Below are 27,014 nucleotides of genomic sequence, written 5' to 3'. Positions count from 1 at the left end.
TTTGAATGTGTAAAGATGGTATTGTGTTTGTTAACCTTGTCCAGAACTGTCATTACTGAACAGCTACTTCCTATCATCACAGTGGTACCTGTCATGCCAGACCCTTCAAATGAGGACACATGTCTATTATCTTTCCTAAAAGATACCTGTCATGACAGGTCCCAAAGGTGTCATTTCCCCCACAGGTACCACTGCACATCTACAGAGCTTGAAAGGGATGTTCATACACACACACACTCTATCACTCACACACACATTCTCTCTATCACTCACACACAAAGGATATAGAAAATTGTGGGGCAATTTTTATTGCAAATTTTTTTGGACCATTTCAACAGTCAAATTTTGTGAACACAAACCCACAATACTAAAATCAACATAAAAAAACGATAGCAGACAAAAACATCAGTTACTGTATGCACATGTTCTTGTAGTGATCAATGTACAGAAGCTTTCTGGTTCTGCAGTCCACATAAGCCTCCCCAACGACAATAATCAGCTAGTTAATTCTTGGAAATTTGAAGGTGAGGGGGGGGTTTCAGATGGGAGTCGGTACATATTTGGATCTGACAATGCAGATAGCTAAAAGTTCTTGATTCAGTTATCAGCAGAAATAATTCAGTATTCTTTCTTTCTTTATTTGGTGTTTAACGTCGTTTTCAACCACGAAAGTTATATCGCGACGGGGAAAGGGGGGAGATGGGATTTCTTTCTTTCTTTATTTGATGTTTAACGTCGTTTTCGGAGCATCGGGTAAATTTTTCTCCCTAACCCGCGGGGGTATTCATTATTCTACAAAATTAAATAATTATATGACGAAGAAAGGGAACACTGACATTAAACTTAAATGTACTCTTGCTGCGCAGACATTTTTGGCTTTTTCGTAAATGGGATACAAAATGCACTGTACAGTTTACATGACGTTGACAGTACCAAACATTTATAAACAGAACCATGTAGACAATGTAAAGTACAGGTCATTCAGCCACACACTGGATAGCTTGACAGTAAATATTCTAACTCTTACTGAAACTAAAAGGTAACAATCAACTGAAGATCTCTCATTCCCAGAAATGTTCCGTCACAATCATAATGAAAAGAATTCTTAAAACACACTTTCAGGCCACCTTTCATGAACCTCAAAACACAAGATATAAAACAAAACACAACACTGAACTTCATTTTCAACAACCCACCCCACCTTCCCACCCAAACTCAGCAGCTATCGCACGGCAGTATGCAGGAATTCAAATGAAATAAGCTGAAAGAAATTGTCTCTCTAGTGTAAACAGGCCACACAACTGCCAAAAATGTAAAAATCAAGCATGTTACAAACACAATCAGCTGCCTCTTACATCCAAAGAAAGGCGAGCATGTCAAACCCACCCTCTGCACAACTTGAATAAAAATCCAAAGTTCTCTGCCAGACTGCGACGAATGCAGAACAGTCTCTCTGGGCTCCCTTAAAGTGTATGTGACAAAGACCCCTCCAGTCACTGTTAAAGCAAATCTTCGCACAATTCTACGCCTTACCCTACCTCCCCAACACCTCAGAGAAACCTGCCTATCTGCGCAGCTCCCATTTCGTACAGTGCGATTAATGAAAGAACAGTTTAGATCCCATAAGAGGCTACCCTCCCCCTACAACAGTGAGAACACAAATCAGTTAGGGCTGGCGGAGCGGCTGCGAGCGGGGCTCCCCCCGTTTTTCTCTTGTTGTACTGCATCCCCGCCATCACCGTTCCCGTTCTTCTGCTCTGGCGAGCGGCTGTGAGACTTGGACCTGGATTTGGATTTGGACTTGGACCTTGAGCGAGAGCGACTCCTGGACTTGCTGCCGGATCTGCGTTCTTTGCGGTCATGGGACTTGCTGCGAGATCGGCGGTCCCGGCTCTTGCTGCGGGAACGACTACGGCGGTCACGGGATCTAGAACGACGACGACGATCTCGGGACCTTGACCGTGAGCGCTTCTTTCTGCGGTCAGGAGACCGTGACCTGGAATAGCTGTGGAAAGAAGAGCAATTCAAAGTAAAGCTGAATGGCCTCAACACAGCAAAATCAGTGCACAAAGCCAATGAAATTAACTTATATTTCCCTCAACGTTTTAAGGTAGAAAAGCATGACCCTGTACATTCACAGTCACACTGATGCCAACCGACACATGTAAAAGGCTGTATCTTCAACCTAGTTGTGCACCAACATACATTGCACATGTAAAAGGCTGTATCTTCAACCTAGTTGTGCACCAACATACATTGCACAAACATGAATGCAAAGGACCCACTTTGCAGTAAAATGTTGCTGGATATTTGTCTGTAAATTTGCGTCCATTCTAAAGAGTCCCTCTCTTAATTGATCTAGTTTCAAAAAAATCTCGTAAATTTCAAAAATGATTTCCACTGCATTCATTCCGTAATGTCTTGTTTAAAAAACAGGTAGCTAGATGATCATGCAAGACAAGGAGGGGGGGAAAAACAACACGCACACAAGACACATTTCTCTGAACACAAATACAAAGCAGACACCCTACCTTCGTCTCCTGCCCCCCCGGGGAGGCGAGTGGCCGCGTCGTCTTGATCCGCGGAATCCTCCTCCGTAGCGGTCATCAGGACAGTCTCGTGCCCAATGACCAGGACGGTGGCACCTGTAGCACTCGTCGTAACCCTGCGAAGAGGATTGCAGACCATCTGCCTTTAATCCACCACAAAAAAAAAAAGGGTTGGAACAAATTGTGCTTGGTTCTTGATAAAGGTGCAAAACAACTAATATTTCCTCATTTGGTTTGCAGTCTCCGTAGCCCAGAGCACAAGCAGAATCATCAACTTGTTGGGCATTTCAAATCAACACATGGGAAAATCTTTCGACTAAACATGCACACATGCACACTCAGCTACTCTTCCAATAGACACACTATGAAATGAAAACAAAATTGAAGGTATCCATGACAAACATATGTAGCAGAAATTACACAAAATTTCAAATGTCTTCCTTAAATGAAACAAGAGGCGAAGCCTTCAAGGCTCACGTAAGAAATCGACAAACAGTAACACAAACTCAATCACTCCGTCACACATACACACACACACAGTAAGCATAGGTGACACTGTGCAAGAAAGCGAGACACTAGATCTAGATCTGTCTGTATGTAGCCTACTTACAGGGACACGACTGCCAACTAGTCTCGGCCCGCTCAAAATAACATTAACAATGACCGAGACTTTCAGTAATTCCTTCGCGTGACGTCTAATCCTCTTACGCCATAATGTGACGTCTTCAAATGTTAAAGTTTCTACCACAGACATACATACATACGCACGCACAGACAGACAAAAGTTAGCATCGCATAGGCTACACTTACGTGAGCCAAAAACACACAAAAACTTACCAGTGGTCTGCGAGGGCTACCTTTAGCCCATTCCACAATTATGCTGGAACCACACAAATCTCGGCCATTCTCATACTTCTGGGCATCCTGTTGCACAAAAAACATGTTTTGTCACATACAAAAGAATTTCAATATGAGTATGAAAAGACTGCTTTATCTACAGAATAATTTTTCGAAATAACTCAGAACCAAGTCAAAACTTCAGCAGTTCATACTAGCCATCAAAGCAGGATAATAAAAAATAATACAAAACTGAAAAAAGGAACCCTTGGTTTCACGAGAACCAACCACAGAAACAGCTACTATTCTGCAGGAGACAAGCCTTTGGTGTTTGTCAATGAACCCAGCAGCATCATGCACAGAGATGAAATTAATGTTAGTCAGGACAAAACTTGAAGCATCAACTTAATGCGTTCATCTGCTATAGCTGCTGAACATGATGCAAAGATAGCTCTGGCCATGCCCAATATTTGTACAAAACGATGAATCACAATGAATTAAATTAAAAAGTAAAGTAAATAAAATTGAAGTTGACAGAAGTGGCACCAAAAGTCCATCAGAAAGAAGAAAAAAAAAGACTTTTTTCCAATTGTAAAAATTAAAATAGTACTAACTACACCATCATTACAAAAATCAGCAAAACTGTGGAAAAGAGCAAACAGAAGAAAACCCCAGAAAGAAGAATACAGACATCCGCACAAAATAGGACGACTAAATGATAACAGAGAACACCTACTCAGCCCAATGGACCAATGGCAAGCAGTCACATGACCCCCTGGCTGGCTGACGGCGGAGTCAGGGCAGGGTGACATTGGGCATTGGACTGGCATTGGCAATGGCACTGTGGCATGGGCCCAACGCCTGGCGGGGTCTTTTACCCGTCGGTTTTGCCATAGGCATTCTTTCTCATGGTCAGGCTTTAAAGGGTGGGTGACAATGTTTTTTCTAAGACGACAGGGCTCGCTCAATCGAAAACGCTTGCGTGAATACGACCCCCAGGATGGCGGCATGGATTTAGGGCTACCCGTGGTGGCGGCATGGACTTTGGGCTACCCGTGGCTGTAAAACAGCAGGCTAGGGGACACCTGGGCGCTTTGGTCAAGCTTTGGCAAGACGCTCAATGGTTAGGCAGGCTGTCGGGTCGGTTGTGGGATTTGGATCGGTTCGACTCTGGCTTTGTGTTGAGCCGAGACAGGCTTTGGCATGGCAAGGCAACTTGGCAAGCCGGGGCATGGCATAATACTATGGTCATAACTGATAAAGAGAACAAGTCAAAAGAAGAGTCATTACATCTGAGCAAGACAAAAAAAGTGCTGGCTGAAAAGAGAAGCATTAAAATCAGACTCTCCTCACTCGTAATTTTATTTGGTGCAAGTGCATTTTGTTAGAAAACCAAAATCAAATATCAATCTGGAAATAGTTGCATGGGAAAACCCCCCAGAATTTGCTAAAAGCTGCAGAAATGTTTCATGTATTGAGAAAGTAAAAAGTATGCCCCATTTTCAGTGTTTCGCTTGACCCTGGATTATGGATTCAACAGGTGAAAGAACTTTTTATTTTGCATTGCCTCTGCTTCTGAAAGAGTTTCAAACTCAAAGTATTGCCTTTCTAGTTCCCTTCCCAAGCTCTACTAAACACCATGCCAGCGAAGCACGTGTCCCATAATTTCGATGTAACATTTTCATGTAACCAGCCACTTTTCATTTCATTTTTTCAGTTAACCTTGGTATCAATTCATTTGCTTCCTGTCCATGCAGCTAGAGTGAAATGGACACACATTAACAACTGTGTAAACCATCAAACTTATTACTTAACCGACATTAAATGAGGTCAACCAGACTTACCTCGGCATCTCTCCTGTCTTCAAAGTCCACAAACGCGTAAGCTGTAAATAAGTTCATTCAGTTCCGAATAAAATGTGTCATTCTACTTCTCATTGTTCGTAAATACTAAATGTGTCATTCAAAATGAGACAAAAATGTTGATTTATGAAAAATACATTATATATAATTGCATGTAAACTTAGAGATGCTAGTCTTTAACTTTCAGTCCTGCTGCTAAAGAACTTGTACTAGTAAAGAAGCAAGTGTTAGAACTTAAAATCGATCTGTAATGCAAGTGTGGTCATTATCTTTCCTTTAAAGTTGCAACGCTATGTTTTGCCGTAAAACAATAAATTACCTTACTTCAAATGCTAAGTTTCATTCAACTTACAAATCAAAGCATACCCAGAAAACAATTGTTTCTTCATATATGAAAGTAGCCTAACTGCACATAAGTCAACTCCTTACAGCAGCACTAGCAATTAACATAACATTAACAAACACTTGCAGGATTTCCGTTCAGTTTCAATATTTCATAAATTGAAAATCTCACCCATTTCAGCTCCTGAAACAAAAAAAAGAGAAATGTGATGAAAATATTAACCATGCACTTTTCACCATTACATTTAAAATGCATACAGCTTTTAAGTTTGACCCAGCACAGGTGACATACAAAAGGAGCTGATTTTAATTCATGCAATACAACCATATTCTTTTTCCCTTAGGCCTAACATTAACAATTAAATAATCTATTGGGCTTGGCTTGAGAACTGACGAGTCGGTTATGTAGCTCTGAGGCTCGAGAACTGGCACTCACATATAAAGAAATGTGAACTTTATTTTGTACAGAACAGTTTATGGAAATCAATATTAGACTTTGAGTTAGAAAGATTTGTATCTTACTCTTAGCAATAGCATGTATCATGAGCGACTGGCACAGGTGTCAGCACTGTTGAAACTGTTTTCTTTTGTCATAACTGATAAAAAGTATTTCCATGTTCATGATTTATGCACTGCAGTTTGGTGATAAATGCTGCTTGTAGGACTAGTTCTAATAGTAATCATGGAATTTCGCTGCTTGGTTTGTGAACACATTCACTGATCACTGACTTTGACTGGAATGACTCGTGAGCTTTGTTGTGGCTATCTTCAATCATTTAAAATCCACTCAAAAGTGTTGGAATGGAAAAGATGAATAGGAAATAAAGGAAGGGTTTAGAAAAAAAGGTGGGAATATTGTTCTTTTCCAGTGATATTTGTGATTGCCAGTTCTTGAGCTTGGGGGCCCCATAACTCATTCAGTATTCACCTGTTCCTGAGTCATAAACAACCTCTCGATTGATGCCATTGTCAATGTTGTCAGTGACAAGCCATGTGTGGAGCAGAGAACAAAACATACACAAGTGAGAGTCAGCTGGCCATTATCTAATCTTGTCCGAGTTGCTGATGCATGTGCCTTGGTCCTCCAAGCACTGGTTCAAGGAGGTAATCCGGAGAGGTGGATTCTATTTCCACACATGTATGGAATCCCAAATTCAATCAATGCCCATAGGGCCGTACAATGCTAATTCCATTTCCAAAGACACTAGAAAGCATAAAGAATGTATCAATTCGATGCATGGGAAAGTTTTGTTTCCAGCACCCTCTTATTTGGGAGCATCAAGTCCAATACTCACAATCCGCTTATTCCGACTCCGACGCATTAGGATTAACAATGGCCTAATAGTAATCGGAAGTAAGGAACAGTGCGAAGAATTACATATCATTGAAAATTCAACATGCAGCTATGGGTAGGATGTCAGCCGTCCTTGTTTATCTCACATTAACTCCATACTCATGACAGTAAAAAAACAAGTCGCGTAAGGCGAAAATACAATATTTAGTCAAGTAGCTGTCGAACTCACAGAATGAAACTGAACGCAATGCCATTTTTCAGCAAGACCGTATACTCGTAGCATCGTCAGTCCACCGCTCATGGCAAAGGCAGTGAAATTGACAAGAAGAGCGGGGTAGTAGTTGCGCTAAGAAGGATAGCACGCTTTTCTGTACCTCTCTTTGTTTTAACTTTCTGAGCGTTTTTTTAATCCAAACATATCATATCTATATGTTTTTGAATCAGGAACCGACAAGGAATAAGATGAAAGTGTTTTTAAATTGATTTCGACAATTTAATTTTGATAATAATTTTTATATATTTAATTTTCAGAGCTTGTTTTTAATCCGAATATAACATATTTATATGTTTTTTGAATCAGCAAATGATGGAGAATAAGATAAACGTAAATTTGGATCGTTTTATAAATTTTTATTTTATTTTACAATTTTCAGATTTTTAATGACCAAAGTCATTAATTAATTTTTAAGCCACCAAGCTGAAATGCAATACCGAAGTCCGGGCTTCGTTGAAGATTACTTGACCAAAATTTCAACCAATTTGGTGGAAAAATGAGGGCGTGACAGTGCCGCCTCAACTTTCACGAAAAGCCGGATATGACGTCATCAAAGACATTTATAAAAAAAATGAAAAAAACGTATGGGGATTTCATACCCAGGAACTCTCATGTCAAATTTCATAAAGATCGGTCCAGTAGTTTAGTCTGAATCGCTCTACACACACACACACACAGACAGACAGACAGACAGACAGACACACACACACACACACACACACACGCACATACACCACGACCCTCGTTTCGATTCCCCCTCGATGTTAAAATATTTAGTCAAAACTTGACTAAATATAATGATAGCAATGATACTGACTATACCCCCTCCTCTCCACCATACTGCTGATCGACCTTTCTTCTTCTTCTTCTTCCGTAGAGGACTGGGTTCTTGCGGTTGAGTCACTGTTAGTGTTACCGAGAATGGCTAGCTCCGGCAAACACTAACAGTAACACTAACAGGGAGATTGGACCCCGTATTCCACTCATGCCATGGACTGATTGAGTCTAATTCGTTTTGAAAAGTTGTCTTTTGAATTAGAAATCTACATAATTGTACCTAATGACATTGGCGGGGAAGCATTCAGTCTGGAGTTTATTTTGACTGCCGACCGACCGCCGTCCTACCTATCACCCTATCTATGGCTGCATGTGAACAATCAACATTTATAATCAGTCATACATTTTACTTTTAAGAGTCTTAGCCTGCGTCTTTGTGCTAATTTGGAAACATTTCTCATGCAGTCTCCCGGGAAAATATGGGTAATGTGCTTTAGCTTCAAATTAACTTATATTGATTTGACTGTACAAATTTTACAAAGCTATTCCTTACAAAAGGAATGCAGGTTATACTCGACTTGGTGAGCACTCGACTTGGTGAGAGGGATGGAATGTTCAAACATGGGATAATGCTTTAACGTCTTACTCACCATATTTGACTTCACATCTGTTTAATCTGCCATAAGGCTCAAAGAGTTCTTCTAGATCTCGAGCACGTGTTGTTTTGCTCAATCTTCCAACAAAAAGTTGGCCTTCTCGTCGTGACATGGCGCCCGGTCGATTGAAGATGGAAACCTCCCGGATGAGTAAATGAGAAACGAATATCTTCGAACCGAAATGTACAGGAAAATGTAGATCCTTTTTCTAATAGTAGTTGTTCAGCAAACATCACAAATAAAATTGGACACTTCTTCTTCTTCTTCGTTCGTGGGCTGAAACTCCCACGTACACTCGTGTTTTTTGCACGAGTAGAATTTTACGTGTATGACCGTTTTTTACCCCGCCATTTAGGCAGCCATACGCCGTTTTCGGAGCCTAAGCATGCTGGGTATTTTCGTGTTTCTATAACCCACCGAACTCTGACATGGATTACAGGATCTTTTTCGTGCGCACTTGGTCTTGTGCTTGCGTGTACACACGGGGGTGTTCGGACACCGAAGAGAGTCTGCACACAAAGTTGACTCTGAGAAATAAATCTCTCGCCGAACGTGGGGGACTGACGAACTCACGCTGACAGCGGCCAACTGGATACAAATCCAGCGCGCTGCCGACTGACTGAGCTACGTCAGTAGCCTACACATCTATGGTCCCCGCCCAATGTTTTACGGGGGTTTTGTTTTTTGTTTTTTTACACAGTGAACATTATATGAATTGGAAATGGTCATACTTAAAAAATTTACTTAATTCTAATTAAACTCCATTTCCTTTCAGTTCTTTTGAAAGAAATGCCCAACTGAACAGATACTCGGACTGCTAATGTTCCAAAATTCAGAATAAAAAAACAAGAATTGTAGGTTATTGGAACGTTTAATCATTGAAAAAGCAAAACGTTACATTTACAGTACGTCGACCATATAGTCTTTTTAGTAGGCAGACAGACATGACACCGATAATGAACCGTCAAAATTGTCTTCAAAACGTGACTTGCTTGCAGGATGCTGGCGAGGCAATGATTTATGACGAAATGAATTATGTCATTTAGGGTCTCTGTGACGTTAGTGTGACTGCTATACGTTAACAGGGCTCCGTTTGGTCTCAGTTGAGTAGTTTCTTGATGGGAAAATGTCATGTTTGGCATGATAAACAAAATCAAATTGTGTAGATCAGTAACTGAATACTTAAATTGAGAGTTATTCTACCAGAACTGACTGGGTAAAGTTGTTTTACAGCTACACTGTCCGCACCCACGCTCATTGCCCCGGAAGAGTGTTAAAAGATGCTTTTTGTGTGTGTGTGTGTGTACCTTCGAATAAATGGCATTGCTTTACTTTCTATTGATCAAATCACCCAAACGCCTATTTTTTTACGATCAAGAAATACAATCATACATGTGTTACCACAGTTTTTAAAGAAACATGTCCGAAAGAATCAAGCGACAAAACTAAATACGAAACTAAATACACGACTCTGTCTCTACCTCCACACAAGTTAGAACACCGAGTGCTCCACGTCGTCTGTTACACTTACAGTTAGCGGTGCAAATTAGCCAACTGTCATGGGTAAGCTGTGCAATATTCTTCATTTTTGTCAAGTGTCAAAGCTCTACTGAGATGGGTTTTTTTCTCGTGAAGTTTTAAACTAATCGAAATATTTGAAGTCGTAAGTGAATGAATGTTCTTTGAAGATCATCAATACAGTGATAGATCAGACTCAGAGACAGTCACAGTGACCGAGTCATGACTCCAAATCATTTGTTTGCCTTATAACTGGCTTAAGTAAATGTGATTTGCTAATTTGTGTTTGGAACGGCATACTTCTTATTATTCTCCGTTTGATTATGTTTTCTTTATTCTAGGATCCATAGGTTTTAACAGATTTTATGGTGTTTTGTTATTGCGGCTTTTGGTGCAAATGAAGCATTACAAACATACTGTCATACATCATTGCATGGTACATTTCACATGCGGCTATAAGTACGACGTCAGCCAGCCTTGTTTATCTCTCATAAACTTCATACTGGCTATCCCCCCTCCCCTATATATATATACTAGTACTATTGATCACACTTTCGACCCAGTACGCCACCAACTGAGTCTAAATTTGTGAGAGCAGCCCGGGAGTACAATTCGCTAGCTATTGCTCTAGCTGCCTCCTGGTGCTGTGATGTTGTTTCAGAACGATCTGACCAGCTTTTACTGCTAAACAACCAGTGTCCACTGTTGATAAGCATGATCAAAGCTTCTCATCAGGAATTCTTAATTTGAACGCTTATTTTCTGATAAATTCCCTTTAGTTTCAAAAATTCAAAGAAAGAGAAATATAGCAAGGAAAACTGAATGTCTTTGAGACATCTGACTCCTAAGTCAATTTGTCCTAATTTTAAAGTTTCGTCTCTGGATAAGTCATAACAAGGAAGAGGTAGGAAAGTAGAAGAAACTTAAGTTGTCCCATTTTTAACAGTAACAATAACTCCCACTGTGGTAGCGGTACAAGTCCTTGCTAAAGCCATGCATGCACCGCTGGCTTGTGAGTGTGACAACATGGCTATTTCATATGTTACGTGGATTTTCATTGGTAAATTGGGCAAAACTGAGCTCAGTGCAAAAGTGATATCGACGACATTTCCGTCGATATCAGTTTTGATATCGACGACCTCTTTATTGCTTCCCCACTTCAAAAACAAATAACCTAAATTTAAAAACAAACAAATATATATATGAAAATGTAATGATCCCAGAATTTTGTTGAGCAGGTGACTAAAGACTTTTTGAAAGAAAAGACATTTTGAAATACTGAAAAGTACAAGAAAAGAGTGAACAAAAAGAAATAATCAGAGGGAGGGATATGGAACAGCCAAAACTGAGACAAATACTTTTGTAATTTCTTTACAGTAAATACAAAATATTCAGAGAATTAGCAATATATCTAACACTAGAATGAATACCCGCTTCGCCGGGTAGCCGGCTTTGCCGGGAAGAAGTACTTAGAGCCGTACGCCGGCTTCGCCGGGTCCGAACAATGGACCCGCCAAGCTTAGGTCCCTCCCAGATTCGTGGAATGGGAACAGCACGATAATGATTCAGTGGCCATAATGCCATTCCTGACCATATCGAGTCCCATCCTTGTCGACGAATGTAACCGTGTTAATCACCTTTGGAGGCGAACTCCACTCAAACAGGACTGAGCAAGTTATGGCTTCTCAAAGGAAGGCCAGTACATAAAATTACACAAAAGCCGCCAGACCACATCACAAACAGAACTGAACAATGCACAGGTGTTGCTCACATAGAGACACACAAACAAACACACACACACACAAAAACACAGAGAAGCCGTATCTATAGAGAGATAGATGACAGTGTATTTTTCGCGTGGCTATAAATTGATTCGGCCTTTGCACTTTTACAGTGAGGATAATTTACGGGTCCAATTTACGTTCTGTACACTGCGTTGACCTTCTAAAAATAGTAACAGTAACAGAACGCCGGGAATATCCGAAGACGCTCAGCGCAGTGGACAGCGCAGTGACATTCTAAAAATAGTAGTAACTTACAACTGAACGGGAAAGCCACACGAAGGAAGGGAGACGCCAAACACTGGAGAAGATAAGGAAGAGTTACTTATAATGGTGAAATGAACACAAAAACCCAAATCAGTTCAGCGCTGCGCGCTGAGAGCACGTGTTGAAATATCTCATCGATGATATTGTGTCCGGGGTGTAGCTGAATACGGTGTCCAAATTTGAAAAAGATCCACCGAGAACTTTGGCGTTGTGATGTGGTGTAGCGGCTATGGTGTGTCGGTATGGGGGCACGGGTAGCTGAGGTGGAACCAAAATCGGTTCCGCGCTGCGCGCTGAGAGCACGTGTTGAAATATCGACCAGGTTGTGTCGTGTCCCGGGTCTACCTGAATATGCCCACCAAATTTGAAGCAGATCCATCGAGAACTTTGGCCGTGCATGGCGAATACACAAATACACAAACACACAAATACACAAATACACAGATACACAAACACACACACAGACACAAGTCGTATATATATATAGATTGACTGACTGTGTGATGATATCTTCTGCTATTGGTCTGTTTCGACAGTGATATCAAAATCTCGACCTCCGGTCTCGATTTATCACTGTCTCAACAGACCATAGCAGAAGATATCATCACACAGTCCGTCAATATTGGGTAGTATAATCACATGTCTCTTGTTTATGTCCTGCTCATTCTGCTTCTGGCATATTTTGTGCAGGTGGGCTGTTGAGCTACTTTTCTGGTTTATTTGGATCAAAGGAGCGAAGAATATTGATCCTAGGACTTGATGGTGCTGGCAAGACAACCATCCTCTATCGGTTGCAAGTTGGAGAGGTGGTCACCACAATTCCAAGTGAGTTTACGTTTAAAACCATCTCAAATTAATTTAAACAGGAGGTATAGCTACCTTTGAACTGAACAAAACGGGAATAGGAATTTTATGAGCGCATGAACCTGACAGAGTTTGAAGCTGGTGCCTTTGTTAGTCACCTATATATACCCTGATCTTGTTTGAAAATTGCATTATTTCATGGATAACATATGAACCCAAACTCTGTTTATGTGTGATATAATAATATGATACTCGATTTTTTTCTGATTTTTTTTCAACCTGTCCTGTAAATAAGATTTGCTTTGGCTATAATTATAAAACAAAGAAACAAGACTCAAATGAGATTCTGTTATTAATTTAATACCTATCTTATCTTTTAAATAGCAATAGTTTCTGTATTTACTAAGCAATACTTTGGTACAGTTAATCTTACCTCATTTAATGTTGTTTTGACAGTTTTAATGTTTTTTTGTACATTCTTCTAATTTCATTCATTTGTTTTTACAGCTATTGGCTTCAATGTAGAAACAGTAACCTACAAAAACCTGAAGTTTCAAGTATGGGATCTTGGTGGTCAGACAAGCATTCGGTAAGTCACATTCGTGAATACAAAACATTTGACTCACATTTTTGTCTGTTTACTGGATAGTGGATGTACATGTATTGTTATTTTGTGATTATGACATGCAGCTTGACGATTACTTAGTAGTAGTTCTTCTTCTTTTGCGTTCGATTCTCTTAGTAGTAGTAGTAGTGGTTAGGGACTGGATTGGTATTCATAAGCCTCACGGCTTTTTTTCGCGTCCCATCTCACTATCAAATTGTTTCAGGTCAATCATAATAACATGCTCAAAGTCGTATTTACTCAATATCAATTATCGTACAAATAAAGTGACTCAGTCATAAGTTTTTGTACGTCTAGCAGATTTTTGAAAGTGTTAATAGTTTGTGCATTTTTAACAACATCAGACGGTGCAACTCTGTTAGAAAAGGAATGTTTCGGGATATTAGTTTTACTAAATTCAATAAAGATTACTTACGTATAATTCTTTGTGTCAACTCGTCTGTGCCTATCCATGACGGTGTCTGTGCGTTTTCTAGCTCACATTTGCATCTTGATCAATGATGTTATTGTTAATATGAGTCTTAAATGTTTATACTAGTCAGAACAAAAGGTTTTTTATATTTTTTATTTAGGGTGGGGGGGGGGGGGGGGGGGGGGGAAGAGGCGTTGAAGGAAAGTGCATTCCATGTGACACACACACACATATATCCTATGCCTTTTTTGTGTATGTGAAGTTTCATTTTGCACCTTGTGTGACTGAGTCAGTGAGTGTCTGCTGAAATAAGTTCGCCTCATAAGAAACCTCCACACAAAGTCCATTTTAAAATTTGCTGTAATATATATATATATATATATATATATATATACTAGATGAATACCTGCTTCGCCGGGAAGAAGTAGAGCCGAATAAAGCCGGGTGAGTGGCGCACCGTACGCGATTGACGCCACACGAAGGAAGGGAGATAAACGCGCAAAACACTGGAGAAAATAAGGAAGAGTAATGCCCGGCTTTGCCGGGATGAAAGCGTTGTGGACAGTGACCTTCTAAAAATAGTAACGGGAATATGGATTGAGCGTTGTGGACAGTGACCTTCTAAAAATAGTAACGGGAATATGGATTGACGCCGCACGAAGGAAGGGAGATAAACCCAAAACACTGGAGAAGATAAGGAAGAGTTACTGGGAATGGATCTGGGAAGATGAACAGAAAAACCAAAATCGGTTCAGCGCTGCGCGCTGAGAGCACTTGTTGAAAATTCTCATCGACCAGGTTGTGTCCGGGGTCTACCTGAATATGCCCACCAAATTTGAAGCAGATCCATCGAGAACTTTGGGCCGTGCATCGCGAACACACACACACACAGACAGACAGACAGACACAAGTCGTATATATATATAGATTCTAGATGAATACCCGCTTCGCCAGGTAGCCGGCTTCGCCGGGAAGAAGTAGAGCCGAATATCCGGCTTTGCCGAGTGAGTGGCGCACCGTACGCCGGCTTCGCCGGGTAACCGGCTTCACCAGGTGAGTGGCGCACCGTACGCGATTGACGCCACACGAAGGAAGGGAGATAAACGCGCAAAACACTGGAGAAGATAAGGAGCGTTGTGGACAGTGACCTTCTAAAAATAGTAACGGGAATATGGATTGAGTGTTGTGGACAGTGACCTTCTAAAAATAGTAACGGGAATATGGATTGACGCCACACAAAGGAAGGGAGATAAACGCAAAACACTGGAGAAGATAAGGAAGAGTTACTGGGAATGGATGAACAGAAAAACCAAAATCGGTTCAGCGCTGCGCACTGAGAGCATGTGTTGAAAATTTTCATCGACCAGATTGTGTCCGGGGTGTACCTGAATATGCCCACCAAATTTGAAGCAGATCCATCGAGAACTTTGGCCGTGCATCGCGAACACACACACACACACACACACACACAGACAGACAGACACAAGTCGTATATATATATATATTCCTTGTTGATTTGCTTGGGTGTGCAGGCCGTACTGGCGGTGTTACTACTCCAACACAGACGCTATCATCTACGTGGTGGACAGTATGGACAGGGATCGTATCGGAATTTCTAAGCAGGAACTTGTGGCCATGTTAGAGGTACTGGTAGAAAAATGTTGTGTGTGTGACTGACTTCGGCGCATACAGTACATGGTTATTGATATATGCAGGATAATTTTTGCTTTCAAATGGAGTTCCTTGACTGTTTGCCGAAAAATCCCACATTTTATGTTCTGTCAGTTTTACTTCTTATTCACGGCGGGGATGTAGCTCAGTCGGTAGCGCGCTGGATTTGCATCCAGTTGGCCGCTGTCAGCGTGAGTTCGTCCCCATGTTCGGCGAGAGATTTATTTCTCCGAGTCAACTTTGTGTGCAGACTCTCCTCGGTGTCCGAACACCGCCGTGTGTACACGCAAGCACAAGACCAAGTGCGCACGAAAAAGATCCTGTAATCCATGTCAGAGTTCGGTGGGTTATAGAAACACGAAAATACCCAGCATGCTTCCTCCGAAAGCGGCGTATGGCTGCCTAAATGGCGGGGTAAAAACGGTCATACACGTAAAAGCCGTGGGAGTTTCAGCCCATGAATGAACAAACAAACAAACTTCTTATTCACACTAGCTTGGAAAGCAGTGCTTTTTCTTTCTTTAACCTCTTTTGCTTTTCGTTATAATAATGCACTTGAGACCCTTGAAAACAGTGTGAAGCGCTACTTCAGGCATATGTGAGAAGGTGAATTACAGTCGGAACCCCCCTTTTCTAACTTCACAAAATCTGCATAAATCAGTTGCTGAAGATAAATATGTAGGGACATTTATAAAGCTAGTGAACAGAAAATATTAAATAAGCAAGGTCTTAAAAGGGTAGTTCCACTGTATCAGATTTTGAAGCACAATTGACTGATGTACCTGTTTGTTTTTTCCAGGAGGATGAGCTGAAGAAGGCTATACTGTTGGTGTTTGCCAACAAACAAGACATCGAAGGAGCCATGACAGTTACAGAAGTTGCAAACGCACTGGGTTTGCCAGCATTGAAAAACAGAAAGTACCAAATCTTCAAGACATCCGCCATTAAGGGAGAGGGATTGGACGAAGCCATGGAATGGTAATGCCTTTTGTGTGTTTGTGTTTGCTTCTGTTTGTGTGTGGCTTTGTGTTTGTGTGTGTCTGTGTTTGTATGCAATAATGTGTGTATAACTCTTAGGATTATGTCAGCTATTGCTCTTACTCATTGTCGCATGTGTAGGCATGTCTTCTTAATATGTCAAGCAACACAATCATAGTTTCAAGAGAAATACTTGGTTATGATCAATATTTGCACAATCATGATGTCAAATAAACAGCTCGATTTTGCTGAAACCACATGACATTAATTTTGAAACAAAACAGCTGTTGGCAGTATGTCGTTTTGCTTGAGAAAAGCTGAGTGACTGGTCAATACCTGAACTGTAACTTGCATTTTTAGTTGACTCATGTTCTTTGTCGGTTTCAGGTTATCGAATGCAGTTCAACAGAACAAGTAAAGTAGAGGATCAAAGTTGACCCATGACAGTGCTAGCAGTGACATGCAGAAGAAACTACAGAGGGTGAAGCAGCAACTCATCTTCATGCAATGGCCACAGCATTATTTATTCTTTGTCATTTAAAATGTGCATACTCATTTCTTCCCTAGCCTTGGATCATTTTTCTTGTTTTCAATTTTTATAAAAGATAAGTTTAGTCTCCCACCACTACACTTGTGGACTTGATGCATTCTGCCAGGGCCAGTGTTTGAGATTTTCTGGCACCTTCATGCATGACTTTTACTTTCACACGCTTGAGCTTTTGAAACTTCACACTATCAGTCATCCTTATGATTGTTGTAAATTGTACAGGTTTTGTGAAGTATATTTTGAAATAAATTTAATGTATTGCTATGTGTGTTAAAATAAGACTTGTATTTACAGGCGCTGGAGTGCATATTTTTGACAGTGTCAAAATTGATAATGCATGATAGTGTGCTTTTGTTGTTGTAACTTTGGGGGCTGACCATAAAAAAACAAAAGAAAAAAAAATGCTGTATCCTGTTTTTTTAGATTCCTATCCCCAACCCCCCCAAAATAATAGATAAAAACTTCTTACAATTGACATGACGAGAGACACTTATATATCAGATGAACTGTTTGTAATAAAATGATAAAATTGAACAAGTATGGTACTACATGTACTACTAGAATCTTGTTATCCCTGCGGAAGTAAACTCATGCATACAAACAAACACCAGGAATATAGTTAAAATTTCCTTTCCTTCAGTAATTTTAGAGTTAATACAGTACCACCAGTGTATCGGGTATTCCTGGCCCTGAGTGAAGAAAACGAAGTTTTTGAGTTAACCCAAACAAGATTTTATTCTTGCATGCAGGTCTTTTGCATTAGCATTATTTAAAACAAAATCAGCTGCTAATGTGCATTCTGTCATCTGAAGTAAGCTTTTCTTAAAGCTTATCTGTAACATTTTCTCCTTGTAATTTTTTGTCTTTTTGATGTGATTTGTAATTTTACCCATTTGACATTCACTTATGTGTGTGATATCCATTCCACTGAAAGGGAAAGGTGGGGCTATTTAATGACATAATTTTAGATGTTCAAGAACATCTAGCGGTACCAAGTTATGCATGGGTATCAGAAAAGAGAAAACAAAAGGATCAAAATCTTCAGGTTTCTTCTAGGCCCTTTTATCTGTATCTTGTGTAGTAAAATAAAAGACTAAATAATTGCTACAGAATTTTGATGATTGCAAAACCATATGCAAGTGACCATTCTCCTACAGTATACTTCACTTGTAAATTGTTTGTCATTGATGCTTATATGGTGGGTTTCCTTTCTTCAAAAATAGTCACTCGGCGTGGGAAATTATTTTTTTGTTGGCATTGTTACAATGCATGTAATATGACACTCAGGATCTGCCATGCAAGATCATTGTGATCAGTAATTGTAGAAAAAAGATGAAGGATTTTAGTGAAAGAGGTTGGACTATACCTGTTAAGATAGAGTAATGTTGCTCGCATTTGAATGTTTGCTTAAATAGTAGAGATGCTAAGCCACGGAAAATCTGTGGTCTTTCCTCTTGTATTACAGATTTACAGTTGATTTCTGTGACGGTTGCTGTGCCTGGCAGCTGGTTGTGTAGGCTGGTTATGACGTGTAGGGAAAAAAAGTGTTGATGAATGCGTGATTTATTGAATAAATGTTATTTCGTATGTGTGTGAGGATTTACTTGAGTGTCAGAACTATTGGACACTGCGTAGCACATTTTGTCTGTGTGTGTGTATTTGTTTTCTGGTGAAGTGTCTTTATTATGGTGATGTGCAATTTTTCGCTTTCTAACAAGTAAAACAAAAGAGAAGCTGGAGCTGAGAAGACTTCAACTGCTTTGGAGTTTATGCCTTTATTATTTAATTTTTGCTTTATCTTTCTGATGCTACTCTTATAATAATGAACTATTATTATTAGATTTCAGTACAGTAGAACCCCGATTTTAAGACCCCCCCTCCCCCCCCAATTTCAAAGTCCTTCCATTTTAAGACCCTCTTTTCTCAGATTTTCTGTTCATAACCTCTGTAAATGTACCCCCATTTTAATTTAAGACTCCAACCTTTTCAGGACCTGATTTTCTCAGATTATTGAAGGTCTTGAAATGGGGGGTCCACTGTAGTCTTGTCCTGCATTGTTTCTCTTTTTATTGTGACAGGGGAGGCTACCGCTCCTTTCACAGCAGACTCTGCACCCGAGTTGTTGGCCTTTAAAAGTCAACACCAGTGGATTGTAGAATTCTGTTTGTGATGGGGTCCGGTGGTTTCCGATTGTCTGTATGTTCATGGAAACCTTCGGGTTTGCATAACAGTTTTTATAGGGCTAAGAAATTAGCCCTAACATTTTCAATCCTGTTTGATTGCACTTCGCTTCCCGAGGTGATCGTAGTGTTACAGCACACGGTTACATCATGTCTAGAGGTTCTTTGCCATTGTTGGTTGTCTGTGTTTACTTTGGGAAAAATAGATGGATCTGTAGAGTGCTCACTACTCTGTACCTTATTTTATTCACCATTAATTGGGACACAAATCTGGATTGTGATGCTAAATAAAATGTTTTATTGTAATAAAAGGTGTTCCTGAGTTTATTGTTGATGGCAGATGTGTTGAAGTGTTTCAGCAATTACTTTTTTGTTTGCTTGTGTTAAAGGGAAGCTATTGATCTAACCATGGGGGGGGGGGGGGGGGGGGGGTCTGGCAACACTTGAACCCTTGATCTGATGAACCGTGGTCCAGAACGCAATCTGCCATGCTTTACACAGCTGTTAAGGTTGTCAGTCAAAAAGAGAGGAGGGTCTTTTTGAGAGCTACTGGTGACTGCCGGTTCTCCAGCTTGGTGGCCTCTTAACCGATTCATCACTTCCTGAGCCACTCCAGGGAAAAAAATCCAAAGATCTGAACCAAGGTCAAGGAAGAACAACCATCATTCCATCAATCAGGTGTTGGTGACTCTTTTTAGCATCATTTTCATATCTACATTATGCACCTATCATCTGTGTGTGTGTGTGTGTGCGCTTTCTGATAAGGTTTCTGGGAGGATAGGGGTGGATAAAGCAGCAAATTCTCCCTCTTCCAGATGATAATGTTACGGCATATGTTTGGTGTCATGGGTAAGCTGAGACAGGACCTTTGAAAGGTCCTTCGCAATCACAACAAGAAAATTGGTTGATTAAAATCAACAATGGCCGCAGCTGTGTTTTAATAAAATAAGCGGTATTGTATGGACACATGTTCTATTTGGGTTTCATGTGTTGCAGAGTACTGTACTCTGTATTTGTGTTGTAAATACAGTCAAGCGGAAGATTGACTACAAATGTATCACACTAGTTTTGCTGTTGAGTTTTTTTTGTGTGTGTTACTTTTGTTGATTCTTGCTTGCTTCTTCTTCTTCTTCTTCAGCGTTCCAGAATTGTCTGGTTACGTGTGAGCTCGTTTGCCCATTTGGGTTCCCCACACTATACTCTGAGAGCATAGTCAGCTTCACTCCGATTTCGTTGAGTAGGCATGCTGGGTATTTTCGTGTTTCCATAACCCACCGAACTCTGACATGGATTACAGGATCTTTTCCGTGCGCACTTGGTCTTGTGCTTGCGTGTACACACGAAGGGGGTTAAGTCACTAGCAGGTCTGCATATAAGTTGACCTGGGAGATCGGAAAAATCTCCACTCTTAACCCACCAGGCGGCAGCGACCGGGATTCGAACTCCCGACCTCTCGATTACGAGGCCGACGTCTTACCACCACGCCACTGCGCCCGTCGATTCTTGCTTGCAAATTATAACACAAACGCAAAACTCAAGGCAGGGGCAGACAATGCGACTGCGAGCGAGTTAGGTTTTAGCAGTGAAATCCACTAAAAATTGTCTTCTGTTACTTGGATTCGTCCGCCATCAACAACTCGCTCCATTTCAAGCTTTCTAAATCGTTTTCTGTACCCATATGGGATTAGGCTCAGAAAAAGAAAGGAAAAAAGATTAAGCTTTCTGACACCTTATGTAACAAACACGAAGCCAACACTCAGTTTTTTTCTTCAAAATGTTGCTTAACTTTGAGCTTGTAATATTTTTAATGAGAAGTATGCCAAATGTAAAAGCTTTGATGTCTTCTTCTTCTGCGTTCGCCGTGCACTCGTGGTTTGCACGAGTGGAATTTTACGTTTACGTTTTTACCCCACCATTTAGGCAGCCATACACCGCTTTCGAGGAAGCATGCTGGCACGGTATATTCAGTCGGGGTCGGCCCGCGGCGCGAATCTTTAGGGTTAGGGTTAGGGTTAGATTCGCGCAATAGCGGACCCGCGCAATAGCGGCCCAGCCCCGTATATTCGTGTTTCTTTAACCCACCGAACTCTGACACTGATGGAGTACAGGATTGTTTTCGTGCGCACTTGGTCTTGTGCTTGCGTGTACACACGAGGGTGTTTGGACACCGAGGAGAGTCTGCACACAAAGTTGACTCTGAGAAATAAATCTCTCGCCGAACGTGGGGACGAACTCACGCTGACAGCGGCCAACTGGATACAAATCCAGCGCGCTACCGACTGAGCTACATCCCCGTCCCAAAGCTTTGATGTAATAATCGATCCAGAACTCAGTTACAATTAGAAAACTTATCAGGGTTCACACACTTACGTTTCTCAAAACAAATGGGTTCACCAAAAAAAAGTACAGCAGTCCCTCCCGTGAACGGACACTCTTGAGCCAGTGCATGAAGGGATATCTATGGCCAGTGGCAGTGCAAACCTGTCCGTACATTGCAGCGTGGGCGGTCAAGGGAGGGGTCCCTCCCCCCCGGCCCCCCCCCCCCCCCTCACACAAACAGACGAAAAACGTACACCCTTTTGTGTTCATTATATGCACGTTTAAAAAAAGATGTTAACTTTTATTATTATATATCTTGGGTTTTTTTTCAATTCAAAATTTCCATGCCGAGAAACACTGTCACTGACACAGCTTTCCAATCAATGGGAGGTAAACACGTGCAGTGCTCAGAAAATGATTTTGAGTGATGCCCCATAAGCCATTGCCCGTTTGCGGTTTGCCTGAAACATGTTTTGTTCTTTTTTGATACCGTGAGTGAGAACAAGATATGTTCCCCAAAAGTATACCTAATTTCATTTCAGTTTATTTATTCCAGTCAGCTGGTGTTAATTATATAGGTCTTCATGATATCCGAGGCTGTTAAATTGACTATAAACATGTGTTCCGTCTACCGGGCCTCTGAAGAAGTTTTGTGTGAATATATGCAGGTCAAACTCGTGCATTTTCTGTGTTATCTATTTGTCGTCCATGCATGAAGGCATGCTCTTAAATGCACAGGCCTTCCAGTGAAAACAATTTTGCCTACCATCTCAACTCTTGCTTTTCGATTGTATTTGTCATCCATGAGAATGCATCGAGACGCGTGCTCTGGACGATTGGGTTCGCTATCTGAAATCTAACCAGGCTTTTAGTTTTACTTGGGATAAGGCCATCCCTCCGCTTTGATAATACCAGGAATTAACATTCTGGGTGCTTTCTGTGCAGTGTTACATTTTTAATGCATTCATTTCTAAAATAGTAAAAAGCCACAACTTGCACAAGTGTAAATCTGCAAAATTCCCTCCTGAAAAAATTCCAAGTCCAAGAACTTAGAAGCAGTCAGGATGTAAAGTATTCGTATGTGACCAAGTCGAAAGATTGTTTATCCTATGTGAAAGCCTGGGCAGATCTGATATAGTAAACATAAAAGTTCTATAAAGTTCAAGATTACCAATAACGATTATCGGGAAGGACTGTGGCTTTAACTTTAAGCCTGTAAGGTAGGCTCAATTGTTAAGAATACCTGGTGGCAATTACAGCACGAAAGGCACGAGGCAAAGATATTTTCGAAAAACAGTTTCAGGCAACCCGCAAACGGACAAAAGCAGCATTCAACGAATTCCGATTGAAGATGTAACATATGATTATAATCATATGGTTTGCAAAAAGAATAAATTGGAGTGTGAAACATCGAAAGAAATTGCGTCATGAGCGCATAGTTTTGAACTGGAAACTAAATTTATACATGTAACAAAGCTTTACTTGTGAGTTCAATATGGCCTCTCTTGGAGCACTTGTTAGTGTGTGCAGACAATGTGGAACAAGGTTGGGACGAAAGACGTGCTTATGGATGCAAAATGTGCGACAGAAATCGCCAGGGATATTTCTGGTAACTTCTAGTTCTACGGCATTTTTGGCACACTGTCAAGCAAAGGAAAAACTTGATTTGCAGGTATGGTTTGTCAGGGATTGAAATGTGTCGTCTGCTCGCAGGGAAAGCGAAAGTCGATTTGCACTTGTGTAATGTGTAGTGCTGTGTTCCTAAAACAACGTTACATTTCAGTAATTAAATTGCTTAAAAATTGTGTGTTGATGTTCACCCAGTTATATTTGTATACTTGTTTGTGTGTGTGTGTAAAAGAGAGAGAGCACATGTACATGTTACATTAACTTTATTGTGGAGTCAGCTACAGAAGGTCTTGTCACGATGATACATGCATGCTGGGGAATGTGTATAAACTTGTGTGTATGTGTAAGTGATTTCCAAACATTCACAGAATATTCCTTTTTGCTTTTTGTGTGTCATTGCTTACAGGCACCAGATGCCAGTAAGCTGAGCCAAGAATTCCTGCTGAAAGCTGCATCTGCTCAGACAGCTGATGCTGTTTCAACACTGCTGAGCCAGACAGCACACTCTCTCATTGAGGCTGAGAAAAAGTATCGATTTGTAGGTTTTCAAGGTTTCTTATGTACACGTATGTGCACTTGCGCATGTGTGTGTGTGTCTGGTGTCTGTGAGGCATGTGTGATTAGCAATGTCCTGCTCTAAGCTTCTTTTGTCAAGGAAAATTATGAGAGTGGTTTCGGTAAATTTTGGGGGGCACCTTTTTCATGTAACTTCTTATGAGTAACACACACCATATTTCAAATGATGAGTGGTTTTAAGAAAACATGAACGTAAAGATTCATCAGGATTTGTGTGTGACTGTGAGTGCATTTTCTCAGTTGTGCTCTGATACATTTTCTCTTAAGATTGGTTTGTTCATAAGTTGATGGATGAATATTTGTCTTTGGCTTTCAGACAGTTGAAGCGCTGATCAAGCTGCTAGAGTATCATCTGACTGTGCTAGGAAACCCAGCAGAAGAAGACAGGGTGTGGGACATTATTCTTCAGGGAAGAGCTGGTGTGGAAAAATATGAAAAACACATCAAGGTTGGTACAGTGGAACCCCCCTTTGAAGACCTCCACAAATCTGAGAAAACCAAGTCTTAAAAAAAAGTGGGAGTCTTATAATGAAGGTGAATTAACAAGGGTTATGAACTAAAAGGGGCGTTCTACTGTAAAAGTTATGTGTAGGTAAACTTGTATATAAAAATGGATGTAAGTGTGTCTATCTGTGGTCGCCATACCTCAGAGATGGATAGAGGCAGCAACAAGATAAAGTGCATGCACACTGCCCTGGACCCACAAATGTGCACCTGGGTTTTAGTTTCTCCAGACATTGTTTCCTTCCTGGGATAATGACCCTCCCCATTAATGAATACAGGCTATATAGTGCAAGGGAGGTAAGTCATGCTTTGTCACCTATGGAAGGGAGGTAACTCTTATCAAACCAGTACACCCTGTCATTCTCAAGGGCTGCCATCATCCCGCCCACCCACAACACCCCACTCCCCCTCCCTCCCTTCCCAATCATCGCACATAATACAGTCTGTCTCTCGAATTTTCCAGACACTGTTTACGAAACGATCGCCTCAGTGAGAGATCACGTGAATTTACAGACTTCTCTCCCCTGTTCAATAAAGTATGACGCGCTCACTCATGACGTATGCGTGCTTTGATCAGACCGCAACTAAAGTGGGTGTGAGAAGGGGTCCACAAATCACGAAGAACACGTTGAACGAAATAGAAACTTGCCTTGCCTATAAATCCAAATGTATGAGCTCACACTTTCACTTTTCTTATCCAGATTCTAGAGGTTTGTAAGAGAGGGGAGATCAGAAACACCCGGGTGAAGCCGGGCCTGACTGCTAGTTTATGTGTGTCTGTGTGTCTGTTGGTGTCTGTTTGTCTTTCTGGTTGTGTAGCAATTCTGATTAGTGTTTGCAAAGTATGTGCATACATATATATTGACCAAGCACACACACAAAGTCCATTTCTTTGAACGGCAAGACAAGAACAGTTCTATTCTTCTCTACGATGTCACGATACAAGATATAAATACCAGGTTACAATAATACAATGATGCAATGAATATAATGACACCATCATAAGCCAAGAAAACTTGAGCTTTACAATCTTTCATGAGAACCAAGTTAAGTACGTGTTGCACTATGTTACACATAACCACGCTTTTAAATGCTATTTCTGTTCATGTTTGCAGGAGCTACTCATGCTGTATTCATGTGTACAGAAACTTGTTGATGCATCAGCAGAAGTCGCCTTTCTTGCAGGTGAGATTTCTCTTGCCTTTCTTTCATTGGGTCTTGAAAGATTATTTAACTCATTGTCTCCCAGGTATGGATATATCCGTACCCACTCATATGGCTATATCTGACCAGGTACGGATATATCCGCTCAGACTGTTAGCTTCAGTCGCTTCCTGTAACGTCCATCTAACGCCTGCATTCCAGCGTGTTGATACACAGTTACTACACAGTTACTACAATTCTGAATGACCTACTGCAGCCCAGCTGGTCTCGGCTAAAAAAAACCTTGGTCAACATCGGTGGGGTAGAAAGCGTTTAGAGGGAGTCTTAAAACAGAGATTAGTTTAACCAACATTATGCATTGTATTAAAGAGAAAGTCTGAAAAATCAGGTCTTAATAAGGCCTATAGAGCCTGAGCTTGGCAGGTAAGAGAACAGATGTTTCAGTCAATTTTGTTTTTGCCTGAAAGTGTTTTGTTTATGAGAATCTTTGAATAAATTATGAGCATAGTTATCTGCTCAAGTAGTAAACTTCCCAACCCCCCGCGGGTTTGGGGGAAGAATTTACCCGATGCTCCCCAGCATGTCGTAAGAGGCGACTAACGGATTCTGTTTCTCTTTTTACCCTTGTTAAGTGTTTCTTGTATAGAATATAGTCAATTTTTGTAAAGATTTTAGTCAAGCAGTATGTAAGAAATGTTAAGTCCTTTGTACTGGAAACTTGCATTCTCCCAGTAAGGTAATTACTCCCCCCTTTCCCCGTCGCGATATAACCTTCGTGGTTGAAAACGACGTTAAACACCAAATACAGAACAAATACAGAACAGTAAACTTCCCTTACTGCATGTTTCTCTGAATGAAGGAACACGCACATAATCTTGTAGAATTTATTGACAATATTATAGATACAGTGCTACCTGTCATGAGTCCCGCATAGCCAAATAGGTTGAAGGGATATTAAAAAGCAGCAAACTTTTATAAAAGAACACCCTTCAGACCGGTAATGGAAATGAAAGGTTTGTTTGTTTTGACAGGGTCAGAGTTCACAAGCACCAGCCTAGGGGAGCGTTCATACAATGTACAGCGACACCTTGACATTGCTCGCAAGGAGAGTCAGCAAATGGAATCACAGCTTCGTGAACTTCAGGCTCACTGCATCGAGGTCATCGCAGAACATGCCAAGAAAGAAGAACTGAAAAAGAAAGCAGAAGATGAATTTTTTGGTGAGGATGAATCTGAGGAATCAGAGACTGCGAAGGACAATGAACACACAGAGCAGGAGCAGTCTTAATGCTGGCATGGTTGCTGTGTGTGATTTTAGAGGAATGAATAAGAAGAATCAATTGATCAAGCTGTATGTGCATGTGAATATGTCACTGTTATTTTGATTCAATCACATATTCTTACCTCAACTCACATAAATGGCATTAACTTCAGTTCATTGCTAAGAT

General features: G+C 40.7%; 3 protein-coding genes across 5 annotated transcripts; 2 read left to right on the top strand and 1 right to left on the bottom strand.

The window, feature by feature from the left end:
• Positions 1–287: 287 nt before the first annotated feature.
• On the bottom strand, positions 288–8,757 carry LOC138970992 (probable splicing factor, arginine/serine-rich 6). 2 transcript variants are annotated; one of them, XM_070343586.1, is made up of 6 exons: positions 8,586–8,757; positions 5,763–5,774; positions 5,231–5,271; positions 3,387–3,473; positions 2,532–2,692; positions 288–2,005 (listed from the first exon to the last, which is right to left on the bottom strand). In XM_070343586.1, the coding sequence occupies exons 1-6, from the start codon at positions 8,701–8,703 to the stop codon at positions 1,663–1,665; spliced, it is 762 nt and encodes a 253-aa protein (XP_070199687.1). In that variant the 5' UTR covers positions 8,704–8,757; the 3' UTR covers positions 288–1,662. The 2 variants fall into 2 exon arrangements, with proteins under 2 accessions (XP_070199687.1, XP_070199686.1); XM_070343585.1 differs by lacking the exons at positions 5,763–5,774; positions 8,586–8,757 and having other exon boundaries at positions 2,532–2,665; positions 5,231–5,378.
• Positions 8,758–10,005: 1,248 nt separating this feature from the next.
• LOC138970993 (ADP-ribosylation factor-like protein 1) lies at positions 10,006–19,685 on the top strand. The gene is made up of 6 exons (XM_070343587.1): positions 10,006–10,154; positions 12,848–12,982; positions 13,469–13,550; positions 15,531–15,642; positions 16,469–16,647; positions 17,035–19,685. Exons 1-6 carry the CDS (start codon positions 10,151–10,153, stop codon positions 17,063–17,065), a joined length of 543 nt encoding a protein of 180 aa, XP_070199688.1. The 5' UTR covers positions 10,006–10,150; the 3' UTR covers positions 17,066–19,685.
• Positions 19,686–22,078: 2,393 nt separating this feature from the next.
• On the top strand, positions 22,079–26,957 carry LOC138970970 (diablo IAP-binding mitochondrial protein-like). 2 transcript variants are annotated; one of them, XM_070343559.1, is made up of 6 exons: positions 22,079–22,214; positions 22,991–23,365; positions 23,729–23,860; positions 24,215–24,346; positions 25,518–25,587; positions 26,598–26,957. In XM_070343559.1, the coding sequence occupies exons 2-6, from the start codon at positions 23,189–23,191 to the stop codon at positions 26,852–26,854; spliced, it is 768 nt and encodes a 255-aa protein (XP_070199660.1). In that variant the 5' UTR covers positions 22,079–22,214; positions 22,991–23,188; the 3' UTR covers positions 26,855–26,957. The 2 variants fall into 2 exon arrangements, with proteins under 2 accessions (XP_070199660.1, XP_070199659.1); XM_070343558.1 differs by having other exon boundaries at positions 22,096–22,184.
• Positions 26,958–27,014: the final 57 nt, after the last annotated feature.

This window comes from Littorina saxatilis, linkage group LG7 (genome assembly GCF_037325665.1).
Source record: "Littorina saxatilis isolate snail1 linkage group LG7, US_GU_Lsax_2.0, whole genome shotgun sequence".
In the NCBI taxonomy this organism is placed as follows: Eukaryota; Metazoa; Mollusca; class Gastropoda; order Littorinimorpha; family Littorinidae; genus Littorina; species Littorina saxatilis.
The sequence above is the reverse complement of the archived record's forward strand: the minus strand, read 5'-3'. Positions and strand labels throughout refer to the sequence as shown.

Bases quoted from the DNA above. Each gene is read 5' to 3' on its own strand.
- LOC138970993 (XM_070343587.1), top strand. The intron at 13,551-15,530 runs GTAAGTCACATT...TTGGGTGTGCAG, and splicing joins GGTGGTCAGACAAGCATTCG to GCCGTACTGGCGGTGTTACT. The intron at 15,643-16,468 runs GTACTGGTAGAA...TGTTTTTTCCAG, and splicing joins AACTTGTGGCCATGTTAGAG to GAGGATGAGCTGAAGAAGGC.
- LOC138970992 (XM_070343586.1), bottom strand. From the start codon at position 8,703: ATGTCACGACGAGAAGGCCAACTTTTTGTTGGAAGATTGAGCAAAACA. The intron at 3,474-5,230 runs GTAAGTCTGGTT...TTTGTGCAACAG, and splicing joins AAGACAGGAGAGATGCCGAG to GATGCCCAGAAGTATGAGAA. The intron at 2,693-3,386 runs GTAAGTTTTTGT...GGTGGATTAAAG, and splicing joins GTAGCCCTCGCAGACCACTG to GCAGATGGTCTGCAATCCTC.
- LOC138970970 (XM_070343559.1), top strand. From the start codon at position 23,189: ATGGCCTCTCTTGGAGCACTTGTTAGTGTGTGCAGACAATGTGGAACA. The intron at 24,347-25,517 runs GTTGGTACAGTG...TCATGTTTGCAG, and splicing joins AATATGAAAAACACATCAAG to GAGCTACTCATGCTGTATTC. The intron at 25,588-26,597 runs GTGAGATTTCTC...TTGTTTTGACAG, and splicing joins AGAAGTCGCCTTTCTTGCAG to GGTCAGAGTTCACAAGCACC.